We start from the raw sequence: 20,655 nt of genomic DNA, 5'->3' as shown, positions 1-20,655 counted from the left end.
CGGATGATGTAAGTAAGGCATACGGCATTTTTATTTTTCTCCACTTCAAGCACAAAATGATAAATGCAAATCATTAGTAATGTATGCTTATGTGTTTGAGACATTTTTAAACACAACGACTCTCTAAGAGATAATTAGGCATTCCATGTGTTTATGTGACAACTTTAATATTCAAAATGGTTTAAGCCTGTCAACAAACGACTTTGCATATCCATATTTACATATTAACAGCCGCCCCAACCGTCAAATGCCTGCTCTGCGCTTTTAGAGTCTTAGTCTAAACAGAACCAAGTGCAAATGTCGTGATAAACATTATTTTGTGTTTACATTTAGCTATATAAACCGGCATACATTACATTTATAGCAGCCATTGTCTGGTTCAGTTGTCTATTGTTATTATCTCGTTACCTTTAACAGCGCTTGAGCGAGTGCAGCATATTGTCACCTGTGCTTCTCACCAGTGTCTGTTTCTGCGAGACTGACTGTTTTGCTTTTAAGGTTGCGTCCGCCTCTTTGGACTGCACCCTTGATCCATTACCCTGCGGATACCTCCTCGCCAGTTCTCCTTAAATCGCTTTCCCTTACACCATTTTCACTGTCCAAGTCGGCGGCGTGGACTGTCTGACACATATAGCGGCAAGTTAGCGGAAAGACAGAGTCTCTTTCTCACTCACAAAGCAGTCCATCTGATCTTGCAGACTGACGCCTGTCGACAAGCGCACACGCATCACATCACACATTTGCCCTATATGGAACCACTTCTCACCATCTCTGCAGTGAGCATCTGCCGAACGGCCAAGACTGCCTGTTTGTAAATGTGAGAGGCGGAGTCAGAGAGAACATTTTAAGGCTTCACTCACTATGACACGGCGGCGCGTAATGATGCGTAGCACACGGTCAGCCAATCAGAAAAATCCTCAGCCTCCGATTTATGAATGAGGCGCCGTGTATGCGATGTCTACGCGTACACGCTTAAAGCGAGAATACTCCGCTGCGGTGATGTAATACAATCACTCTGAGCGGCTAAATAACTAGTGTGGTATGAAAAGAATTACATACAACAAGTGTGAACATTTCAAAATATAGGTGACATATGTGACGCATGAACCTGTAACAGGCAACACGACCTTTTCTTCAAGTGCCACACAAGGACATTCCTCAACCTTCGTGTTTCACTTCAAGGAGCAATAATATTCGGTATTTTATTTAGACATTATTATAATAATAATTAATTACAATCATTATTTCTTTATTTCTTTATTTTTTTAAAGGCACATTGGTCCCAGCTTTAATACCTGCGGATCTGTTGTTTGTGCATTTTAGCAAAACACCTCACACCCCCTCTGTGAAGTCATATCCTCCAACTGCCTGTGTCCAAACAAGGAACTAAGAGCAGCCCATTTGGCTGACACTGTGTACAAGGGAGTCATTTTGCCTTACCGCTATGTAAAAATCATAACTGAAGTGTTTTGTGTGAGGACGGCTGGCAGCGACAGGGAGGGGGAAGCAGGCTTGCGTGTGTGCATTTGTGTACACACCTTTCTATGAAGTCAGTTTCTGGCACATTGCTCCAGCCCCTCAACGAGTTTATATGCTGCCAGTACGCTATCGCAGGTTAACAGTGCCCTCTTTGGTCGTACAGTGATGGACATGAAGCTTGTGGGTGGGCATACACAGGCCGTTGAGCAGGTGTAAACACAATGAAAGCAAAGCAGCCTCCTAAAATCTGCCATTTTGTTAAACCAACTGAGACAAAAGAGAGAATCGGAAGCAGGTTCCGCTTTTAATTGCGTTGTACTTCATTTCAATTTTTAGTGGTTGAATAGTCTGGCTTGATTATTGATCATCTTAACTGATGTGGGAATGATATGTTCCATTGCAGCTAACATTAAAAAGACGTACAGTTCCATGACACAAACATAAGGCATTGGATTTAATTAACGTTGAGGAACAAAAAGTTACACCTCTGAAAACTGTGAATGAGAGAGGAAAAGTAGATTTACAACAATGTTGCTCAGATGCATGACCTCATCCTGTCTTTCGGCTTCTCTTAGGTTAAGGCTGCCATCTAGCGGCCGCCACAACAACTGCTACTACGGCTCACACCAGATGATGTCATAGTTGGAGAAAGAGTGAAAGAGTTAGAGGAGGGGGGGTTAAGACAGACAGAGAGGCAGGAGAGTGTGTGAGGGAGGGAGAGAAGGTGATGTCATGTTTTTATAGCTTGGTCTTTGTCTAATACAGTTTATTCCACAATGCGGCATCAATCTGATACACGATGTCAGCTGTTTTGTCTTGTAAAGACATGCACACAAAAATGATCTCACAAGAACCTGTGTTCAGTAAAACACACTACATCCCTCTGTCCTTGGCATTTTACACTATTCCACTCTCCCATACACCTGCAGGAATTTCATACCATTCAAGCCAATTGCATTGCATTGAATACACCACTCACAACAGAACATAAACCTTAATATAATCCATTATCCATTCTGGTCATGACAGGCAATTTCTCTTTGCTACAACCTCAATGAACAATGAGGAAAAGACAGAAGACCGTCGAAGAGAACGAAACGGGAATCAAACTAATCATTCAGCTTTACCAGCAAGCCGTTACCCGTTAATTACTACTCTGCAGACGTGACAGAAAAACTGGTAGACAATGGAGACAAACAATATTCCCAAATGTTCGGTGAAGGCTGAAACTACTTAACTGCATAAAAGAATAGCAACCAAGAAGGCTCATGACAGAGAACCAAGAATAGTATGATAACATTCATTGCAGTTCATTGTATTTGTAGAATATTTGGCTACTCTACCCACCTCGGCACAGAGCACTGTCGTGGAGTTGATTGGGGGAGAATGACTTTTCTGTAACATGGCTTGCTGACAGGGCAACACTGCCCTCTTGTGTTACACAACATAATTACATAAATTCAGAGGCCAATTTTGGTAAAACTCAATTGATTCTACCCTACCAGAAGAATTCTACTTCAGCTTCCAATATTTGTGAAAATAACTATTTAAAAAAAATAATAATAATAATTATGCATTGGAACAATGTTCCCGGATCAAACTGTTGCCTTGACAGGCTTTATTAACTGAACAGGCAATGGTTAATGTAAAATTGTAAAGAGGAGTCGAACTTCAAAGTTCCCACCATAACGTGTATGAGTTGATTTGTAGGTTTCACATAATTCTAAAACATAATATAGACCACAGAAACGGTGTCTTACTTGTCATTTTGTATCCACTCGCAGCAAGCTGTCCAGCCATGTATTCCCCATCTGAGTTGTTGTGACTGCAGCCCCACGTTTTCATCCAGATTTTCTGGGTGCCGGGAATTAGACTGGAAACATATTTAGCAGATCATGAATGGAAAGGCCAAGTACTAAAACACCTGAATAGCATAAACCTAATTCTTAAAAGGAACAGCTACAAGTATATAGTTAATTTAATTGTGGACATGTCAGTTTGTAACAAAATATTTCACACCTTCATTTACAGATTATTGTAAGCAACACTACGCAAAGACAATAAAGATTTTTATTTTAATTCTAATTAATAATCTGGTCGCTCTAATTCAGGTGTATGAATATAATGCATTGATGCTTAGTTGTGAAGCACGTCGATTAAAAGTCAACACGGGAGTCATTCAAAAATTCCTCCTTTTGGTGTGCACTTTTGAGCTTTTGGTGGCACCATGTGGCGCAGTGTTGTTGTTTTTTGAGGTTTGTTTACATTCAAGATTGTATGTGACATTTACATCCAAGTACTCTAAAAAATTAGGGTAAAAAACAGAATCTTAGTGACTATAAAGCCATTGATTTAGTATACCTGTCAGCTTGGAGCTCCTCGCTGTTCAAAATGTCTTTTTTTTTCCTGGACCTGGGTATGATACTCCTCCTAGCAGACTGCCTGTCATGAGGGGTGGGGTCACTAGGAGACACCATGTCCTCAATGTCGTCAATCGGAGCATCGCAGGCCGAAGGCATGATCTGAAATAAGCAAAATACTTTGCCAGCGAAAGTGCGGATTCACTTTTTACACGGCGTGCTGTTGTATAAGTCAACAATAAAGTGGAGCGTCTCAACTGAAGTTTACTTTCAACTGTAGATTCATATAAATTCATTTGTGTTGCTGCTTCCACTGGAAGCGCTTTTTTACAATTGGCTTCCCAGAGAGCTGGAGCCTATCCCAACTGACTGGGCAAGCAAGAATACACTGTATGCGCCAGCACGAGTTCAAACACAGTTCTCTGATTAATATTGTGCTTGTGGAATAAGAATTAAACAGACTAATTCATCAACATAAAAGCAGCACCATGTTAGGGGGGAAATAGTTTACAGCAGCAGACCAGAAGTGACGGCGAAGCAAAAGCAGGGCCTTACCTGCTAATACAGCGGGCAATTGAACTGTGTTGTGATGGATTTAATTATTTCATCCTGTGCACACCATGTCCGAGAGGGAAAATAGGCTGTGGCCATAAGCGCAAGTGTAGCGAAGAGTAAAAGCGTTTTACATCAACTTCTTGATCCGCAAAAAGAAATCCGGATCGGCTCATAAATCGGTAAGTGCACATAGATGACGACGTTATGATCATGTAATGAAATTGAATGTCGTTGCAGAATATTTACTAATTGTATGGTTTTGTTAAAGGGCCCGTATTTTGCCAAATCAACTTTTTCCAGTATTTGGGATGTAAAATTGTCTCTATGGTGCCTCAGTAAAATATGAATTAAATCATCCACGCAGTTCCAAACGTTTTTCTGCCGAGGCCTGAAATCGAAGTAAATCAAAACTTATCTATGTCACTAGTGAAGCGCTCCACCTACCTCTCCGCTCTTGAGCCAGCGCTGTCAACATAACAATCACGTGTGCTCTCACAAGTGGGTCTCTCACTATTCAGAGGTATAAACAGCCAAAATACGGGACCTTTAATATATAAAGATGGCAGGAATGGGTGAACATACGCCACATTCTTGCAAATTTGCACTCTCGCGAGAGTGAAAAGACCTAAAAATGACAGCCCCCTAAGTGAGTAGATGTATTGTTTTAAATATGTTTGTTTTGTCTTTTTGGGAATAAATACTTCATCAATTTAAGTAAACAGCAGCTGATGAAGAAGATATGCGCATTTAAAATATAACAGAAAGTTCTCACACTTTGGGTTTAGGTGTTGTGTTTTAAGGGGCCTATCCCAAGTGACTTTGGCAAGAGGCAGTGTACACCCTGGACCTGACACTAGCCAATCACAGGGCAATTATAGATAATCAACCATTCCAACCTGCAACATGAAAACTGTGAGGGAGATTGCATTGCCTTGATTGCGCACTTTCATTTTTAAAGTTGTTTCATGTTGAAGATTTTAAACATGAAAGTGCGGAAACTATGCAAAAATATGGGAATTTGAGAAGGGGGCTGCTACTTTTTCACGGCACTGTGGAATCTTATGATAAACACAACCGTGTAGTGCCGAACAACTGTCCTCCCTTAACTTGGCTCGTGAATACACGATGCAGCTGACATGACCACATTGTGGTTCCTCATGCTCACGTGTAAGTGCGCTATGAAGCAGCGGTACCCGTCAAGAAGTATATTTTTTTGCACTGTAGCAAAGAAAGGCGTTTATTTTGACGTTTGGTTGGTCCCTGCTAGCTGTTAGCTGGGTTACTTGAAATGGTGTGTGGCCCACGTGACACCTACTTTAGCCAGATATTCTTGATATACTGCAACATTTTACTCTTACCTCGATTGAAATGTGGCTGTTTGATCACTTCGAGTCGAATTCACAAGCAAGAACAAGTCAAGAGACGTGAAAGTAAGCATTTGTAGCAGCAAGACGGACGCGTCAAAACTCCTTGTCCGCCATGTTTTTCTGACACTACAGTACCGTGAGAGAAGAGGGACAAAATTCCTTTTGGCAAGAAAGAGCCTCTTTGTTTTAACGATAGTCTAATAAAAAAAAACAGTTACAAAAAATGTTGCTGTTAAATATATCTATGGAGTATAACCCATATAGTAATGGCCGATCAAATATTTATTATTTTTGTCTTTATGTCCTAAAGACATGCATGGTAGGTTAGTTTAAAACTACAAATTGTCCTTTTGTATGAGCGTTTGTCAAAATATGCCTTGCGATTGACAAGCAACCAGTCCATTAGTTATTCATATCGCTCATATTCACAAGAGTATCAAATGGCTTCACAAACCCACAGGTTGTCAAATATTTTACATGCCACGGGCCACAATTGGCAAGCAGGCCGTAGTTTGGACACCAGTGCTTTATATTACTCTACACTTTATGCATTTATTATTTGTACAAAATGGCAAATCTAGCAAACACAGATTGGAATTTTGATTCTTTTGAAAACTCCAATTGAGCAGAATCTGAAACTCATTACAAACCGTAAATGGAACAATTCTTGCTCAGTTATATTTCCTTTATTCAAATGTTCAATTACAAAGTCTGACAGTACAAAATAACAAGCCCATTTCAACCCCCCCCCCCCCCCCCCCCCCCCATATACAACCCCAATTCCTCATTTCACAGATGTTAAAGGAACAACTGATAAACACACATCAAAAGCAAAATACTAACAGACATCACACCAAAAACCGTTCATCCAAATTGGAAGAAGCAAAATAACACATTACAGCTTTTTTTTCCTCCACAAATTAGTAGATACAGGCAGCATTTATATTTCGTCTTTTTTTTCGTACACAATTTTGTTTTAGCCATTAACGAAGTACTTCAGTTTAAATTTGTGAATTTTGGAGTAACCAGAACATACAACAGTGCCGTTTCAATTTTTGCTGTTATTTGGAATATTTTCTTTAAGAACAAATAGCATTTGCAACAGTGATCATGAAACTTGTCTCACCTTGTGAAAGCAACAATATAGGCTTAACTTTGCATTACAAAAATATCAAGACTCCTTTGGAAACCCAGGGAAAGGCAATCTTTCCAAAGAGCAGGTCTCAACCTCACAAAATCAGATAAAATGGTGAGACCAGATTCAGAAAAGTTCAGCTTGTATACAGAGTATTAAGGCCACTCTGAAAATAAAAATTAAATGAACTGTGGGAGAGAAAGACAAAAAAGAACATTACAAGAGTAAAGTCCAAACTTTAACATGGTCATAAATTTAAAGGAATAAAGACACTGACAAGTATGGCAACATTTCCACACAAACGCAACTGCCATATATGAATCAGGTTATATCGTGAAATATTTCTTTAAAACACTTCAACTAAATAGAATAAACCCCAACAAAAGAGGTCATTTCTGTTTGTGTTGTTTTTCGGGGGAAGTGTCAAGCGTTTCCGCAGTTACATAAAACAGCTTATGATCAAAACATTCTTCAAATATTAAAATGTTCTCCTGGAAATACAAAGTATTCCAACTATTTTTAATTTTACAACTTTATTTAGGGAATTCTGTGAATTAATTCTCGTAGTATTTAATTTTCAGTGTGGCCGTAATACTCTATCGTACTATCCCACAAAAATCAAGAAATGTGGGAATTGTCTTATGTAGCTTTTCATAAGTACTAACAAGAGACACCATTTTTTTTTCAAAATCTAATAAGTTGGGGGGACAGGTAAATGAGTACTCAACCTAAAATAAAATGGTAAAACAAAAAAAACAAAAAACATTCCCAAAAAGGTAAAAACGGACACACAGTGTCACAGAAGCAAAGCTCGACACTTCAGCAGTGGACAGAAGTCACTGATCCCAGTCCAGTGGAGACAATTATGTCTTGAGCTCACAATGAGGGCGAGTGAGTGACAGAACACACAATTTGGGGTGAACAAATAAATGACCTTTCGGAAAATCAAACCACACATACGGCACAAAATAACTAATGACTTCGGCGATAAATGTGTCCTTAACAATCAAAGTATTGCGTTTATAAAGATGGGACACAAGGGAGACAGGTGTAGGAAAGCTTCCCTGCTAATAAGGTAACCTCAATGGCAAAATAAGGTATGGTGACAACTCATATGCCGATTACTACTGTACTGTCAACCAGTGAGAGGTAGCCCATGGTACCTTATGCGCAGATAATGTTTTATTTTTTTTTTTTTTAGAAAAATTCTTATCCATCCATTTACACATGGTGGGCTTACACTTGAGCAAGCACGATCTTCTGACTTGAGCGCATACGATTGCAACATATCAGGTCGGGATTAAAGTTAACACTAACAGCAGCAATACGACCTGCAGCCGCAGGTTTGCCGAGTTTCAGATTCAGACATTTGTTTTACTGTCAGATGTGTCAGCAAATATAGTGAGCCACTGGGAGCGAGAAGCCTCCAATAAGGGATGTTATTTCGAGTTTGACATATTGAGATGGTGGCTGAGAAATAGTTCTGTGTGTTTTTTTTTTTTGTGTTTTTTTTTTAAATGACCAAGATATTTCGAGTTTATTCTCCGGTTTTAAAATCCATTAATAGTAATCACAACCTAAAAAAATACTACTCACCTAGACCGTGTCTTATACAGCCTTGCAGAAAACACCAAGTGGCTCATGTCGCAAAGTGGAAGTGGTCAATTTACTTTTGTAGCAGTCAAGAGTTGTGTGACTCTCCTCTGGGCCACAAAGTCACGCCGCACTGTGTAGGTCTAGAGCTTACATTTATCAAGTAATCAGTTGCGATAAATAAATTCAAGTTTCATAACTGGCCAAATTTGTCTCAAACAATCAAGTGTGACTGCTCTTAATGGCTATGATAAAACAAATGGGACACTTAAGACTTCGAAATTACTTTTTGGTATGAGGAAACGCTTTGACTTCTGAAAAGGTTTCGTCCCATTTAATATACAAATTTACATAAAATATTGAAGTGGCTCGAAGTTCATCTTAATGTGTGCATTTGTTTTGTAGCATAAAAAGTATCCCAGCTTCCTTTCACAAGCCAAGTGGTGTCTTCTGAATATGCCTCTCTGACTACGTTGACTGCAATTATTTTGAAAAGGCTGATATTTCTATTCATGCATTTTAAGTACCTAGTATCTCCCCTCAAGCTTTACTGGAGTCCTCGCAGGGTCTGAGACGACACATCTTCAGCTGAAAATCTGTATTTGTGACACGACGAGTAAACATGCCATTTTGTCTGCCTGGGGACTGGAGGGGAAAAATAGCCCTTTTTGTTGAATTTCCTTGCATTTAGAATTGGCTTGTACTAACTACAAAGTCACAGGCCTCCAAGCTCACCACATCTTCAACTCACTTCAATGCACATGACCGGGATCTGGATCGGCTAGCGCTAGCTGCACAGGAGGTCATCAAGGCCGAGCGAGGGCATCCTATCAAAGTCACAGGTGTCAAACAAGTCGCTGATTCCCTGGTCATCTCCCAATCCTAAAAGGTAGTCTTCTTGCTCCAGCAGAGGAGGCCCCAGGTTCAAAAAGGGCCCCAGCGACGAGGGCATCTGGTCTTCCGTTTGCTGGAGAAGACTGGTGTACGGAGACGAGATGGGCGACAGAGCCGTAACGGACACAGTGGTGGAGGTGCCGGGGGACGGGGTCAGGACGGTGGGCTCTGGAGACCGGGAGGAGGGAAGAAAAAACAAACAAAAAAAAGATCAGTCATTCGTTATCTGTAATCAGTTTGATTAAAGCTAAATACAGACAACATATACAACAAGTTACGTTCTAAAAGGATGTTCATATATTTAATTGTTTGCAAGTTATTTTCCATATTTCTGTTGTTACAATCATTATTAGCTTTGTCAGCTATCGCTGCAATGCCACTGACATGGAAATTGGTTACGTTTCTTGAAACAGCCCTAACGCGCTAAAGATGTCTCCTTAACGTCGTCATCTTTAACCTTTAAATCCACTAGACTGTTTCAAGCCTTCTCCAAGTAGTGTTTACTCTGCTCGCACACACACGAAAAATCTCAGGAACAGCTAGAGCACAAGCTAACAAGTGTTACCAAACTGTAGTTAAGTATTACCACTTTCATTCCAATATGCCACCGCCTACTAGAGATGAGAAAGGTGTACACTTTCATTCTAATATGTCACTGCCATCTAGGTTATGAAAAAGGTGTAGCCTACACTTTCATTCGAATATGACAGGGGTACGTACGTATGACTGCATATATGTACAGTTGTGCTCACAAGTTTATATACCCTGGCAGATTTTAATCAAACATATGCGTATAACTATTTTCTCATTCACTAAATAAAGGTAGGGCTGTGAACTTTCAAAATAAGAGCAAGTAAATAAAAAGAATTACGTGTTCAAAAAAGTGCTTATTAACTTCAGAATAATTATTTGAAAAAACTAACAATACATATATAATACTTCATTTTGATCATATGGGTAGAAGCAAAATCATACATTGTAAAAATGCATTTTACATAAGTAGAAGGATTTTCCAGAATTTTGAGGTCAACATTGGGGGTGCGTATTATACACGAAAAATTACAGTTAGTACAATCAGGTTTAAGCCTGTTTTTTGCACACACAAACCTTTTGTAAAACAGGCCCTAAGTGTTTTACCGAGTAGGAAATAGACTTATAAGACCTTAGAACGATATTAGAACCCACCATAATCTTGGTTGTGCACACAAAATTTCTGTGGCAAAATGGACTGCTGTAGAATGCAGAATACTCCTAAAATAAAATGGCTAATCATGCACAGGTATCTTGGCAACACACTGCGTTTTTCTTTTCTTTTTTTGGAGCAGACCTTGAAGGACTTTGAGGAAAGGAGAGTTCCCATTGATGTCCATGCCGCCATTTTTCACCGGACTACTGTGTTCGTTCTCCTCGTCTGGACATAACAGAACCTCTATAGGACCTCTGGTGCTGGTCAAGTGGATGGATAGACTCTGAGGAAAGGAAGTTTAAATTTAAAACAGCTGAGGTGGATTTTTAGTCAGTAATGCAGCTGAGTGAAGGAAAGACTACTGTAACAACGTACAACATTGCAATACAGCTGTTGTCCACTATTGGCCAAAGATTTCAACATGCTCCCCTTGTAAACTGCTCTAAAACAGTTTTACTTGTTTGTTTTATGAAAAGCATGACAAAAAAAAGGTGTGCAAATTCTTACGGTGTTGCATGTTGAAAAGGTTCACTAAGCCAAGAACCACATCGTTGCATACAGTCGGAACACGTACCTCATCAGGGTCTGTTACTTCTAGTTTGGTGTCTGTGGGCGCTTTGACAACAATCACAGTCTGATCCTGAAGGTTTCCCAGCCGTTTGATGTCTTCATAGGTCACATATGCATACGTGGTCAACTGGTCAAAGAATAAAACTTTAGATTGAATGTTAACTTGGACAACTGTAAGGCTAAAACCGACATGGTAGTTAAATGGGTTTTGTGCCCGTGCCGTCATGGGTAATACTGAGAGAGAAGAAGAGAAAAAAAAAAAAAAAAAAAAAAACTTGTATTCTATCCGGATGAGGTCAACACATTGTTAAGTGAGCACGCACATGATACAAGCACGTGTTCCTGCAACAAGGCTTTGTACTAGATGCAAGTGCAGACCCGCAGTCCAAGCCCTAAAATAATGTATGACGCATCAGGCGCCTGAAAATTTCAGCGACTAATCGAGGATATTTCTCATTGCCGGGCGACTCGCTCATGTGCCTGGCATCCAGGCTGCATCTCTGGATGAGCTGCTCGAGTCTCTGCTCTTCTTCCACCAGCGCTGAAACCTCTGCCGCCAGTCTTTGTCTCTGGTTCAGCGAGCCCTCAACCTCCAACAGACTGCAGCCCCTGTGGACGCAGAATGGTTTAGAAACAGAAATTGGTGGTGTCGAATATATGCGGCGGGAAAAATGAACATAAAACATCTTACATCCACTGAATGTTGTTCTTTGATTTCTTCTTGATGAGGTGAATGCCCTCAAGTACATTAGTGATGTCATACAATCTTCTTTTCTGCACCTAAAACCACAAAAAAAAAAAAAACACTTGAATGTTTGGTTGGTTAAACTTAATATCTAACACCTATCGACCACATTAGGAACAAATGCACCATATGAAACCAATTACAAAATGCATATTTAATAACTCTCCTCCTTGAGCCGTCACCTTATCGTGGTGGAGGGGTTTGTGTGTCCCAATGATCCTAGGAGCTCAGTTGTGTGGGGCTTTATGCCCCTGGCAGGGTCACTCATGGCAAACAGGTCCTACGTGAGGGACCAGACAAAGCACGGCTCAAAGACCCTTTATGATGACAACAAAAAATGGACTCTGGTTTCCCTTGCCCGGACACGAGTCACCGGGGCCCCCCTCTGGAGCCAGGCCTGGATTTGGGGATCGAAGGCTAGCGCCTGGTGGCCAGGCCTGCACCCAGGGGGTCCGACCGGGCACAGCCCGAAAGGGTAACGTGGGTCCCCCTTCCCATGGGCTCACCACCTGTGGGAGGGGCCATAGGGGTCGGTCGCAGTGCGAGCTGGGCGGTGGCCGAAGGCGGGGACATTGGCGATCCTATCCCCGGCTACAGAAGCTGGCTCTCGGGACGTGAGATGTCTGGCAGGGAAGGAGCCCGAGCTGGTGTGTGAGGTCGAAAAGTTCCGACGAGATAGTCGGGCTCGCCTCCACACACGGCTTGGGCTCTGGTACCAGTCCTCTCGAGAGGGGTCGGACTCTCTTCCACTCTGGAGTTGCCCACGGTGAGAGGCGCCGAGCTGGTGTGGGTATACTTATTGCTCTGCGCCTGTACGTTGGGGTTCACCCCGGTGGACGAGAGGGAAGCCTCTCTCCACCTTCGGGTGGGGGAACGGCTCCTGACTGTTGTTTGTGCCTATGCACCAAACAGCAGTTCAGAGTACCCACCCTTCTTGGAGTCCTTGGAGGGGGTGCTGGAGAGCACTCCTGCTGGGGACTCCATCGTTTTGCTGGGGGACTTCAATGCTCACGTGGGGAAATGACAGTGAGACCTGGAAGGGCTTGATTGGGAGGAGCTTTTTAACCACCTCGGTGGCAAGGCCCCGGGGGTGGATGAGATTTACCCGGAGTTCCTCAAGGCGCTGGATGTTGTAGGGCTGTCCTGGTTAACACGCCTCTGCAACATCGCGTGGACATCGGGGACAGTGCCTCTGAATTGGCAGACTGGGGTGGTGGTCCCCCCTTTTAAGAAAGGGGACTGGAGGGTTTGTTCCAACACGGGGATCACACTCCTCAACTTCCCTGGTAAGGTCTATTCAGGGGTGCTGGAGAGGAGGGTCCATTGGGAAGTTGAACCTTAGATTCAGGAGGAGCAGTGTGGTTTTCGTCCTGGCCGTGGAACAGTGGACCAGCTCTACTCCCTTGGCAGGGTCCTTAAGGGTGTATGAGAGTTCACCCAACCAGTCTACATGTGTTTTGTGGACTTGGAGAAGGCGTTTGACCGTGTCCCTCAGGGGGGTCCTGTGGGGGTGCTTCGGGAGTATGGGGTACCGAACCCCCTGATACGAGCTGTTTGGTCCCTGTACGACCGGAGTCAGAGTTTGGTCCGCAGTTAGCCGGACTAGTTCCCGGTGAGGGTTGGACTCCCCCATGGCTGCCCTTTGTCACCGATTCTGTTCATAACTTTTATGGACAGAATTTCTAGGCTCAGCAGAGGCATAGAGGGGGTCCGGTTTGGTGGCCTCAGTATTGCGTCTCTGCTATTTGCAGGTGATGTGGTTCTGGTGGCTTCACCAAACCGTGACCTCCAACTCTCACTGGAGCGGTTTGCAGCAGAGTGTGAAGCGGCTGGGATGAGAATCGGCACCTCCAAATCTGAGACCATGGTCTTCAGTCGGTGTGCCCGACCCAAGGGTGGCGTGCCCTCTCTGGGTCGGGGATGAGATCCTGCCCCAAGTGGAGGAGTTCAAGTATCTTGGGGTCTTGTTCACGAGTGAGGGAAGAATGGAACGGGAGATCGACAGGCGGATCGGTGCAGCGCCTGCAGTGATGCAGAGTTTGTATCGATCCGTTGTGGTAAAGAAGGAGCTAAGCCGAAAGGCAAAGCTCTCGATTTACCGGTCGATCTACGTTCCTACCCTCACCTATGGTCACGAGCTGTGGGTCGTGACCGAAAGAACAAGATCCCGGATACAAGCGGCCCGAAATGAGTTTCATCCGCAGGGTGTCCGGGCTCTCCCTTTGAGATAGGGTGAGAAGCTCGTTCATCAAGGAGGATCTCAGAGTAGAGCCGCTGCTCCTCCACATCGAGAGGAGCCAGATGAGGTGGCTGGGGCATCCGATTCCCCTGACGCCTTCCCGGTGATGTGCTCCGGGCACGTCCCTCCGGAAGGAGACCCCGGGGACAACCCGGGACACGCTGGAGAGACTATGTCTTTCGACTGGCCTGGGAATGCATCGGGATCCCACCGGAAGAGCTGGATGAATGGGTTGGGAAGAGGGAAGTCTGGGCGTCCCTGCTAAAGCTACTGCCCCCGCGACCCGACCTCGGATAAGCCGTAGAAAATGGATGGATATTTAATAACTGCAGCACATTGAGGTGTTACCATTTTCTAGCATGGGAGAGGGAATAATTGTGAAAATATACATGTGAATGACTATTCGGTGTCACAGCTTGTTGTCAATGAGAATTGAAGACCCTTGAAGCACAATAGTATATTAATACAGTATATTTTAATGTAGCTCTTGTTGGATCTTGTTCATTTTGTGTCACAGTACTAGGGCTGGGCAATGTGGGAAAAAAATCCTAGCGCATTTTCTTCTTTACATATCAGTCGATATCATTCAATATCACTTTATAAAACAAAAGACTATTTTGTTCAATCTTAACTGCTTCCCGTTGACTCTTAAATGAAATGCGAAGACGTCAGGGAGTTGGTAATGAGGGTCCATTACTTATCAACCACTTGAATCCCCCATTTTCGACCGTGCTTAACTGTTCGCATGTCTTTTGCGATAGAATGAGCTAATGCGCTCGTGACAACTCCATTTCACTTCGATTTGTTTTATCATAAGACATGGCATCAGAGGAAGCGGACTCTATGATCTGTTGTTACTGCTAGCTATCGTTATATTTCCTGTTTTTTTTTTGGTCACCTATGCGCTACGTAATGTTGTGGCCGGTAGAGAACGTACGATACGGTCGGTCCGCAGCGCCTCGGTACCTGCAAAGTTTCTGCGGCAAGGTTTAGGTCCAAAACTCCATCGACAGACTGGGCGAGCAGGTCCACAAACTTCTTTGTTAAGAGGCCCAAGGAGGTGTCGTACCGCGTCCTCTCTGGTGGCGACTTGGGCGCTACAATGGAAGAGGAATACAACATACTCAACTCAGACTTTATTATAAATGAGATTTAAACGATAAGCAGGGAGCCATTAAAGATTCAATAAGTTTCTTTTTTTACTTGAGAGCAACCCAATTCTGAATAGCAACAAACACTGACCTATTACCAAGAAAAAAAAAAACAATCGTTCGGGGATCCTCAGTTAACGATTTGAGTCTGTAATTAACCTATGCTAACGCAGTAGTAAAAGCAATAATTGATAGTAAATATGTAAAAAAAAAAAAAAACATTTAGGCCATACATATTAAACTCGTAAATGAAAAACAGTTAAGCATCATTCTTGTGCCATGTGACGATGTATTCCCATGCAGCTGCGCAAATTAGTTCATTACGTGCCGTTCATAACCTCGAAACCGAAACTCGAGGATCACAGACCAGTGACCCGACCAGGGTATCGTGGCGCCTTAAGTGTCCCGAGAGATCATCAGGGTGCTGCAGGAAAGGATCCAATTTCACTTCATTTGTCCCAAAAAAAAAAATCATTTATTAATGACAAATATATCTTTGTTCATCCATATCTGCTCTTTACCATGACATGACGGAAGGTAGAGTAAAGCTGTGTATTCCCCGGTTGCCATTCATACAACGGAACAGCTTTGGGTTCAATTAAAAAAGGCCCACATTTCACACAGAGAGAGTACAGTTGTGAGTAAATTGAGACCAGATCGTTATTTCATTATATTTTTGTCCTTTTTGTCAACAGTTTTGTTTGCTGGCGTACCCTCAGATGTTTCTAATGTAAAATGGGTGCCATGGCTCAATAAAGGAATAAAAAGAGTCAGACACAATGTACACCACTGGGCATCCTCTAATTCTATATAAACACTGAACATTTATATTGCAACAAGGGGAGCTTAAATTACATTGTTAAATGTATTTTGAATGACACGGAGGTAGTCCAGTGGTGAAGAGACAAAATTTGCCATGTGACCTACGCACACACAAAAAAATAATAATTTTAAAATTAAAAAACGATTTCAGAGGTAGCAGGCATGTGAGCTGGAACGATAAATCCAATGTTTCCGCAGGTTACCCTGGTGGAAAACAAAAGTAACTCAAATCTCTATTAGACACTACCTTCAGGAAAATTTAAAATTTAAAAAACTTGTTCTTCAGACAAAGGCATCCCAAAGAAAGAGCAAAATGTTTGTTGTGGTACTTTATATAATGGCCAGTCTCTGCAGTAAGTGCTTTTTTGGGCTGGCCGCATCGCCACAGTCTGACTTTTACTTGCCAAAATTGACTTAAATACAACCCAACAATAAAAATCCAAATGGGCTTTGATACCTAGTGCACAAACAGAGAAAGTTTCGTCAAGGAATACAGCGTCGTGCATAAAGATTACTGTTTAAACCAAAAAAAACAAAAAAAAAGTAATTTTGTGTTTCGACTCAGCTTTACCTAGTCTTAAATAGTCTATCAACTTAGGTTCAGTTCCAATTCTGCAAGCGACATGCAAAGTCTTACTTTTGGGAGTCTTTAAAAGTGCTCCATTGGCCAACGTAGCGCCCCCTCTGCCTCTTGGGGTCCTCGATGGTTCCGACAGGTACTGGTGGTCTGAATCATCGAGGGCTAGGCGCCTTTTGGCCTACAGGGAGAAGATGGAAGAGAAGGTTTTCAGAAGATACGCGTTATAAAATCTTGTGAAGAATCGTGTGATTCTCATTTCAGTAAACTTAATACTGATTAGCACAACTTGATTTTGTTTTTGATTTTTTTTGTTTTTTGCACGAGCTTCAATGCATTTAATGTCATCATTGAACCTAAAACATTGTTGGACTGAGTGCCCTTACAAATGCATGTCATTTAACTTCCCTCACGGGGAGGAATAAAGCATCTAGTCCAGTTGGTCATGTTTTGCCTTAAACTGTACTTTGTCACTCATGTGTAATGAAAAAAATATACATTCTCAAGCTTTCCAAAGCCTTCATTGCGGTTAAGGTTATTGTCATTTACAAGGCCTAGTGACTTTTCTGCAAGCCCCCAAACTTTTTCCTCCTCCAATCACTGCAGTTGTGTTTTGGGGGTGCAATGCAGTAACGTCGGCGTTCCGATGCTGCATCGCCTCAAAAGCTCTCATACAGGAGACATATGGATTTGAAGCACACTTGAAGGCATTTTATTGCGACTAGTCAGTGAGGACTCGGTCCTGTGTTGACAGTCTAAATGTCAGCCATTTTATACCAGCTCCCCCTCACCCCGTCTGCTCGTGCCTCTGGCCTCACATACAGATGACGACTTTAGCTCGAGAAATCAACACTATTGCACAAAACTATTACAAAATGACCAACACTGAAAAGAAAGCTTAGACTACTTCGTGCGGTTTGTACGTGTTGGGAGTACAGGAAACGTGCAAAGTAGCACTGAGGGCAACAAACTCGACTTGTGAAAAAGCATCATCACGTCGCACTTGAATCAGTCAAGTCGAGCAATAGACTTGTTCAAAACGTTGCATCGAAAAGCAAAGTTCGCCTTTGTTTTGTTTGTCGTCCACCTGCTGAAAATTGCGACTAGCCGTGACAGCTAACTCATTTTCGAGCCTCAATCCGAGTTGCATCTCGATCGGCGATTTGGACGCTGTCGACTGGCATCCAAAACTGAGCCCGAGCTAAAAGTGGCCTCGAGAACCACAACCTCAAGTCGAAAACAAACCGAATACACCAAAGGGGTTTCCAAGTGAGCAAACGTGGAGCCCAAAACCACAACCCCCCCCCCCCCAACCCCTAAAAAAAAAAAAAAAAAAAAAAATGAAAAGCCGAAGAAAGCAGCAACTAGGCCACCGCTAACGTTGCTCATCTCTTACCGATGTTTCCATCTGGCTGCGAGGCTCAAGCATCACCAAGTTAGCACTGCGAGCTCCTCGCACACCAGCGGACGTCGTGTGAACGGTGCCACATTTTTGTTTTCTTTTTTCTTTTTTCTAATGCACACTCCTTCGCCTACAAGCCGACAGGGGTCCACTGGGACAACTTGGCTAGTTGCGGTAGTTAGTTAGCTGCCTGGCTAGCAAGCTAGCTGCCAGAACAACAAGCTCGGCTAACCCTTTAGCATGGCTAGCGTCGTGTCGCCTTGCCAAGCTCGTTAGGAAGACACAAAATGCATTCCCCCCCAAAAACAACAAAACCCCGTGCTGGCTGCGATGGCAGATTACCGGCGGTCTTCCTAAGGCGGGTCGATGTCCTGCTCCGTTGGCTGCAGCCTGTTGTGGAGTTGTGTAAATGTTGTTTACGGACGGCTCGGACGAGCATACATTTGACGTCTGGGGAACGTTGCGAGGCGGCGGTGTCGTTATGATTTGGATATAAGTCGCGTTGGCCTGAGCGGGGTTCAAGTGATCCGAGAGCGCTGTCAAAATGATATTATTGTCCAAATGAGAGCCCCCGACGCCCGCTAAAATCACTTTGTCCGGAGCCGAAGAGATCCCTCTTCTCATCTTGTTCTCGGGTAGCCCCCCTTTTTTTTTTCCTCAGTTCTGTCTCGACACTTTCGAGCCGCTCGTGTTGCTAATCCACCGCGAGAGTGACAAAAATAATCAGACCGAAGCAAAGATGAACGTCTGAATCATCGACTTTTGCAAAGTACTGGTCCTCGTGTGCGTGCATTTAGGCAGATGCGACGGATGAAAAAGTAGCGCAAGTCTCGTTCGGCCCGTCGAGAAGTGGCTTCAGGAAGCGGCCTGATGAATGAAGGGATACGCTTTACGCGCTCAAGAGCCCTCCCGCGAAACTCGGATTTCCCGGGAAGATTTCAAATGCAATTTGCATGTCGCGTGCTATTGGCTCGTCGGTTGGCAGTCACCGCCCCGTTTTCTGGCGATTCTGTCCAATCACGTCGGCGGAAATCGCGCGCCACGTGCTCATTGGCAGTGGTAAACAGGTGACGTCAGTCGTCACGCGTGCCGTAATCCCCAAACGGGGCGGTAGATGGAACCGGCAACTAACTGGACACGGGCACAATGTTACAGCAGACATTAAATCCATCGAATTTTCAACGTCAATGTGATAAAAATCGTCATTTAACGTGACTAACCCAAATGGGTGAATCTGGGATTGTGAATCCCATGTGGCGAAAACAACAATCAGAGACTGAATATTCCTTCACCAGATATATTATCAATTTTAACAAACTTTACCCTCGCTTAAGTAGTCATTCGGAACGACAACGCATTTTCATAAACAAACTCATAATATAAATAAATCAATGCATAACAAATATGCAAGTGGTTTGTGTGATTTTTCATTGTTGTTATACTTTCATTATGTTAGTGTATTTATATTGGCAGACTTTTGTACACTGTAATTTATGCCCAAAGGTAAAAGTCAACACATTTTGTATGTACAAAGAGCAACTACACAAGGACACAATATATATATATATATATATATATATATATATATAAATAAAGGCAGTGCTGCTAGGAAGAACACACACACCTCACTGTTTGTATAACATGTATTTATTGTTCACACGTATTAAAAATACTTGTATTGAGTTAAAATTCCAAAATTCAAGTTGTCAGGAAGATTTATTGGTTACATTTCACAATTTTTTTTTTTTTAAGTATATTAAAAAATAACAGAACAAATACACTCATTGACAGTATATTTGATCTCACTTGTGCAAATAAAAAGGTCCAAATTGCATGGATTACATTGTACCCATCCATTTGTATCGCATGCATTGACACACATTCTCCATTGGGAAAAAAAAAAAAGAAAAACACAACCAACAACACACAAACGTACGCAAACCCTTCAAATCGGTCTCGACTCCCCTAGGCAACGTTTTCAGTAGCAACGCTGAATCCTGTTTTCCACCACCCCCTCCATTAAAAATTGCTAGAGGTCAATAAATAGTAGCAATTCATGAAATTGTTAACTAAACATAAATCAGTGTAAACATTTGTGAATTCCAGAGTCAACATTTTACCTGCACTTTTGTCTTCGCCATGTTACATTTACCGCAATATAAGTTAATATATATTCCAAAGGGGAACGATAGCTTAACTTTCTCGGCATTTTCCTCAAAGTGTGATTATATTTTAAGTGTTTCAAATGATTACTTCTGAACGTAGATGGAATGTGGTTTAAAAAAAAAAAAAAATCTGAACTTCTTGGAGCAACTCCGTTCAAACAAAGAGGAACAAACGCATCAAACAATACATACTTTGCATTCACAAGTCCAACTGTGGACACCAACATGCCACGTGAGGAGACGTTTGGAATTCCTTGGAGAAACTGAAAACATTTTCCGAGGTTTGCCTTGTGCACATCCCATTTGAACACCGAAACTTGTGGCCGATTGTGACACAATGCCTAACACACCCTGCGATATAGTGATAGAGTGAAGGGATTTTTTAAATCTAATTTTTAAATGAGCATTCATCTGT

At 42.5% G+C, this 20,655-nt stretch overlaps 2 protein-coding genes across 5 annotated transcripts in view; both read right to left on the bottom strand.

Moving 5' to 3' along the window:
- cdkal1 (CDK5 regulatory subunit associated protein 1-like 1) overlaps nucleotides 1-5,903 on the bottom strand; it is a 208,888-nt gene extending 202,985 nt beyond the window's left edge. For both annotated transcript variants that reach the window (XM_061776897.1, XM_061776898.1), the window contains exons 1-3: nucleotides 5,753-5,903; nucleotides 3,841-4,001; nucleotides 3,240-3,352 (exon numbers count right to left, since the gene is read on the bottom strand). In XM_061776897.1, the coding sequence (XP_061632881.1) occupies nucleotides 3,240-3,352; nucleotides 3,841-3,998 (271 nt within the window). In that variant the 5' untranslated portion in view covers nucleotides 3,999-4,001; nucleotides 5,753-5,903. The remainder of the gene's footprint in view (nucleotides 1-3,239; nucleotides 3,353-3,840; nucleotides 4,002-5,752) is intronic.
- A 2,145-nt stretch (nucleotides 5,904-8,048) lies between these two features.
- Nucleotides 8,049-19,014, bottom strand: LOC133479815 (transcription factor E2F3-like). Of its 3 annotated transcripts, none has more exons than XM_061777251.1 (8): nucleotides 18,418-19,014; nucleotides 16,734-16,854; nucleotides 15,090-15,220; nucleotides 11,831-11,919; nucleotides 11,590-11,748; nucleotides 11,144-11,258; nucleotides 10,711-10,852; nucleotides 8,049-9,551 (listed from the first exon to the last, which is right to left on the bottom strand). In XM_061777251.1, exons 1-8 carry the CDS (start codon nucleotides 18,697-18,699, stop codon nucleotides 9,277-9,279), a joined length of 1,314 nt encoding a protein of 437 aa, XP_061633235.1. In that variant the 5' UTR covers nucleotides 18,700-19,014; the 3' UTR covers nucleotides 8,049-9,276. The 3 variants fall into 3 exon arrangements, with proteins under 3 accessions (XP_061633235.1, XP_061633237.1, XP_061633236.1); XM_061777253.1 differs by lacking the exon at nucleotides 18,418-19,014 and adding an exon at nucleotides 18,070-18,405; XM_061777252.1 differs by lacking the exon at nucleotides 18,418-19,014 and adding an exon at nucleotides 17,761-17,986.
- Between the last annotated feature and the right edge of the window lie 1,641 nt (nucleotides 19,015-20,655).

Source organism: Phyllopteryx taeniolatus, chromosome 6 (assembly GCF_024500385.1).
Source record: "Phyllopteryx taeniolatus isolate TA_2022b chromosome 6, UOR_Ptae_1.2, whole genome shotgun sequence".
In the NCBI taxonomy this organism is placed as follows: domain Eukaryota; kingdom Metazoa; phylum Chordata; class Actinopteri; order Syngnathiformes; family Syngnathidae; genus Phyllopteryx; species Phyllopteryx taeniolatus.
This window is presented reverse-complemented; position numbering and strand designations above follow the sequence as displayed.

Coding starts and splice junctions, on each gene's coding strand:
- LOC133479815 (XM_061777251.1), bottom strand. CDS start 18,699: ATGAGAAGAGGGATCTCTTCGGCTCCGGACAAAGTGATTTTAGCGGGC. Junction 15,221..16,733: donor ACTTTTAAAGACTCCCAAAA/GTAAGACTTTGC, acceptor CTTCCATTGTAG/CGCCCAAGTCGCCACCAGAG. Junction 9,552..10,710: donor TTTCCTCAAAGTCCTTCAAG/GTCTGCTCCAAA, acceptor CCCGGTCTCCAG/AGCCCACCGTCCTGACCCCG.